A 4,848-nucleotide genomic window follows, 5' to 3' on the forward strand; every position below is an offset into this window, starting at 1 on the left:
CATTTATTTATTGTGTGTGTGTGTGGCCAGCTCAGCCCACCAGGGGGCGGGTCTGGCAGGCACGTGGTGCTGGGGATCGAACCGCGGTCCCTGTGCTTTGCCAAGCTTGTTTCAAGTAGGTGCTTTAGACCACTGAGCCATCTCTCCAGCCCCTAAATTCCACTTCTTGAATCTAAACTTTCACTTCCTCACTCCTTCACTTATTCTTTAGTTCCTAAAGGACAACTCACCATCTTCCCCATATGACTGCTATACCCAGACTCTACCTTTTTGGAAGGCAGAAATGTACCTTGTTTATCCTAGTATTCCCACCATTTCAGAGCACCTTCCCAAAACAAATGCTCAAATAGTGTTCAATACATAAAAGAATCAGTGAGGCTTTATGATTCATTTTGTTTTACTCTAACAAACCAAACAAATCTTTTAATTTTACATAAAAAATTAAAATGGGTAAGTCAGTGCAAATATTAAGTGCGTTTTATATTTTTTATTTTGCTTTTGAAATCTTAACATTTTAAAGAAAATTCCTATTACAATACTATATTGCCTTGTTTCGGTTCACAACATAATAAAGAAGTTCGGGCAGGTGAGATAGCTCAGGGTTCTAAAGCACCTGAGTAAGCAAGCTAAGGCAGGCACAGGGACCACAGTTCGACCCTGGCACCACATGCCCAGCCCTCAGGATGGGCTGAGCAAGCAAAAAAAAAAAAAAAAACCCAGAAGTTTAAGTTGCATTATTTTTACAAAACAGCAAACTTTTGTTCTTAGAAAAGAAAAATGAGGGCCGGGGATACAACTCAGTGTCATAAGGGTCAGCTTGGCAAGTGCAAGGTCCCAAATTCAATCCCCAGTACTGCAAAAAAAAAAAAAAAAGTGCATAGCTCACATTCAAAAAGTAAGGTAGCAAACCTAACTTGCCACTGAAATGAAAGTCACTTGAAAAATATTTTCAACAAAAAGTTAAAGTTTTCAGTCTCTCTTACAGAACAGGAACCCAAATAACAGAACTACCATAGTCCATCAATAGTTAGAAGCGTGGCCACTGTCTTCAAATACACACGGGAACTTTGGCCTCAGACCTCCAGAAATGCTGCTCTGCGTGATGTCAGAGCTCGTACTGCTCATGGCTGTAGCAAAATTTGCTTCATCACTTACAGACTAGGCTCTCTCACATTTTTCAACCCATCCTTATACCAGGCTGGAAATGAACTGAGCATGATACCCTTTAGCTTGGCCAAAAGTGCCCAGATTTTTCCCTCACTGACCTCAGCGTGGGCTCTCGGGCCCCAGTGGAATGTGTAACATTTCGGATCACTATTGGGAACATACTTGTACATAAGGTAACTTTTTTGTACCCAATCACTGATGAGCATTCTGGCATCACCATACATGACATGTTCCCTTTCGGCATATACCGCCAATGCATTCAGCACTTCCCAGAACTTCTCTTCAGGCATGCAGTCACCATCCATGAGAATCATCCCCAGGACAAATAAGAGTAGGCTGGTCTTGGAGGGGCTCTGGTATTCCTTCAGCATTCCATGGTAGGTGAGATCTACAGTACTATAAGATATATAGATAAGGTCTTTGGGACCCAGTTCTTTCACCACAATGCCAAAGACAAGCTCTGTGAATGCACGAGCCTTCCCAACGATCACAGGAAAGTGGTCTGTGTATTCCTTGATGACATCATTCAGCATTTCTGCTTTTGTAATTAGCTCCTTTGTTTGGTATTTGAGGAGGAAAAACTGCACTAACTCAGCCACCTTCTTATCCAGCACCTCTTGGACGAAGGATCCAGTGTCCTTATCTTGTGTGCTGTTGGACGCTTCATCTAACATGCTGCATGAAGCAGGGGAAGGGTGGCTGCCTGCAGCAATCTGAGGAGGACTCTGGAGAGCACATATCACATCAGCAGCAAGCAGCTCCTCCTCCTGCACTTCTTTCTCATTTGGCTCCCCTGCCACCTCCTCCATCTCTTCGTCTTCTTCAAACACTGAATTCAGAGAGAAGTATGAAAGGGAGGACCTGGGGGAAGAAGAGCTGGAGGGGAAGGAAAAGTGAAAAGATGAAACAGACATGCTATCTTCTTCCTCCTCATCTGAGGGAATCTGCTCGGGTCCCAGGCCAGCTGTGTCCTCATCATCTTGCTTATCAGTGAGCTGTGAACGCTCTAGAGACCCAGGCATGATCACACCTGTTAGAGGCAACAGGCAAGAGAGCACGCAGGAATCCAAGTGATGGATCCCACGGACCTGGTAAGAAAGACAGTAAAATGTTTCAGTTAAAATCTCAACCAGAATGTTGGTGACAAAAATGGTTTAACAGGTCAGTTCCACGTGGTGACACAGAGCCTCCCAGGAGTCGTGGCTTGCCGATCAGCCCGTCTCCTATGGAACTATAGGAAGATCTTCAGGTTGCACCTGCCAGAGTGTAAGGCTCCAGAGCACAGCTGGATGGGGTGGAGAAGCAGGGCCCTTGGTGCACATTCGAAGTGTGCAGCCCACCCTCTGCCTCCTCCCTGACCCTCCTCGGCTGTGCTGACCTTGGCCGCTTCCCAGAATCCTTGTAGGAGGAATTGAGGGGCCCCACAGGCTGTAGATTCTAAGCACAGCCCTGGAATTCCCAGGGGTGAACAGGCAGAGTGGGGTCAGATTCCTTGAACTCTCCACAGTTCTGGAGAGGACTGTCCCCTCAATGTGCACTCAAGGTTTTCACTTTTTCTTTTATAAATCCCTTTTATTGTACACATCTGCTGTACATCACCAATACATTCCACTGTGGGGAGACAAATTTTATTTCTTTTTACGTCCTCCTACTCTGCCTTCTTTCCCCTCCCTTCATCTCTTACTGTACTTTGTTTTCTAAGGATCTATCATGTTATTTCTTTTGTCGATCTTTCATTTTGCTTTAATATATTTGTGCTTCTTCTCACCTAAGAGAAGGTCTGTAATTTTTGAGCATGTTTATAGAATTTATTTCACTTAACATTCTGAGCTCGAACTGTATCCATCTCCTCTCCAACCCCCAAGCCTGGCTAAATCACAGATCTCAGAATTTAAGGTCCTTTAGATCAAGAAGACTAAGGTTTCGACAATCTGGCCACTTCATCACAGGCAGAACACTGGCAGAAGGGGTCTCTCAGTCTTAACAGTGATGACTAGCCAGGACGAGACATCAAATATAGCTCTCTTTACTGATTTGCTCGGAGCCCCTCTCACTTCAAGGCTCTCACTTCCCTACAAGCCTGAAGTGCAAGTGAGAGGGTAGCAACTCTGCCTGAAGGGACTGCATGAGTTCTCAAGAGGGTGATATGGAGATTATGATGGGAATCTGTGGGACTCCCTCTGTGTCCTGGGGTGAAGATCACCCTCAGTCCTCAAAAAACAACTACACACTCCTGAAGGGGTCTACATTTCAACTACTCTGTGAACTGAGGATTCTTCCCTAAGACAGAACCTCTCATTTTCCTGAGATGCTACAGGATTCATGGTGAAGGCAGGGCCAACCTGGACCCTCTCCATCCTAGTGTGGAAGATTGCTTCATCCCCTGTCAAGGTCCTCGCTTTCCTGACAGAGTAGGTCTAGGACTCATCCCTATACTGATCCAAGTTCACCATTTTAACAAATAGCTTCACTTTCCTCAAATTCCACTAACAGGAATCAGGAAAGGCCCCAGGCATGCTGTTTGCCTCGAGCTTTCTAGCTTCAACTGCTGGAAGGAGGGGAGGCTGCTGCTCCTTATGGTGCAGGAATACTGGCAAGACTTAGGACCCCTCTGTCTGGTGATTTGAAACCACATCCTTTGCTCTCTTAAGATTGAAAGGATAGTAGGAAAATATCACATTCAGGAAATCTACCTCAGTTTTTCCCACACATAGCAATATGCCTGGGCCTCATGAAAAGGTGGGAGATGAATCCAATCCAGCTCTTTAGATCCCCTCCTTGATGGTTGGTCAGTGCTAAGATGCTCCTGCCCACGCTTCACAGAAAGCCTTACCTCCTTCACACTCCAGTCAAGAAACTAGAGAGAATGCACAGAATACAACCCTTCCTGGAGCTCGTGGGTACCACTTCAGAAGCAAACACTGGCAAAACCTGTTGGTGGTGAGATGAGCTATGTGTTATTTGCAATCTGACTGGTCAGTCCTAGGACTTCTCCCTTAGCTGATGTAACTTCACACCCCTCAGATCCCTGGCTAGAAGTCAGAAAAGTACACATCTGAGAGCCTTGCCTTATACTTTCACAGGACTAACAGGATGTTGAAGGACCAGGATGCTACAAAACTATGGTAGGAGCTAGACGTGGTGGCACAAGCCTATAGTCCCAGCACTTGGGAGGCTGAGGCAAAGGGATTCTTGCCAGTCCGAGACCAGCCTGGGTTACAAAGTGAGCATGAGGCCACCCTTAACTGCCTAGTGAGATCCTGTCTCAAAAAGACAAAAAACAAAAAAAAACACCAACTATTGTGGGAGGTGAAATAAATCGTCCCTCAAGGTCCCTCGCCCTTTTCTTTAGACAGGGTCTCACCACGTAGTTCAGACCATTTGGGGGCTTACCATGTGGTCAATGCTTGCCTCAAACTCGTGGTAATTCTTGTGCCTCAGCCTCCGCTGTGCTCGGATTAAACATGCACCACCATGCCCACGCTCATGCCCAGCTAGGTCCTCCCGCTACTAAGATTCTCCCCTCTTCTGACCCAAGTCCATACCGCTCACAGAAAGCCTTACCTCTTACAATTTCCTCAAAGGAGTAGAAAAACTTCACAAGCCAAAACCCGTCTGGGAGCTCCTGTGCACAACCGGAAAGCCCAACCATGCCGGATCCCGCTATTGGAGGTGGGATTG

At 46.1% G+C, this 4,848-nt stretch overlaps 1 protein-coding gene across 1 annotated transcript; it reads right to left on the reverse strand.

The window, feature by feature from the left end:
- Positions 1-1,151: 1,151 nt before the first annotated feature.
- On the reverse strand, positions 1,152-4,819 carry LOC101575825 (melanoma-associated antigen 10-like). Its single transcript, XM_004647499.1, has 2 exons — positions 4,732-4,819; positions 1,152-2,197 (listed from the first exon to the last, which is right to left on the reverse strand). The coding sequence occupies exons 1-2, from the start codon at positions 4,817-4,819 to the stop codon at positions 1,152-1,154; spliced, it is 1,134 nt and encodes a 377-aa protein (XP_004647556.1).
- Positions 4,820-4,848: the final 29 nt, after the last annotated feature.

This window comes from Octodon degus, unplaced genomic scaffold (genome assembly GCF_000260255.1).
Source record: "Octodon degus isolate 3935 unplaced genomic scaffold, OctDeg1.0 scaffold00308, whole genome shotgun sequence".
NCBI lineage: Eukaryota > Metazoa > Chordata > Mammalia > Rodentia > Octodontidae > Octodon > Octodon degus.

What these genes read in the sequence shown, in the direction of transcription:
- LOC101575825 (XM_004647499.1), bottom strand. Translation starts at nt 4,819, where the DNA reads ATGGTTGGGCTTTCCGGTTGTGCACAGGAGCTCCCAGACGGGTTTTGG. An exon ending in CTTTGAGGAAATTGTAAGAG is followed by an intron (nt 2,198 to 4,731) that starts GTAAGGCTTTCT and finishes TGCCTCTAACAG; the next exon opens with GTGTGATCATGCCTGGGTCT.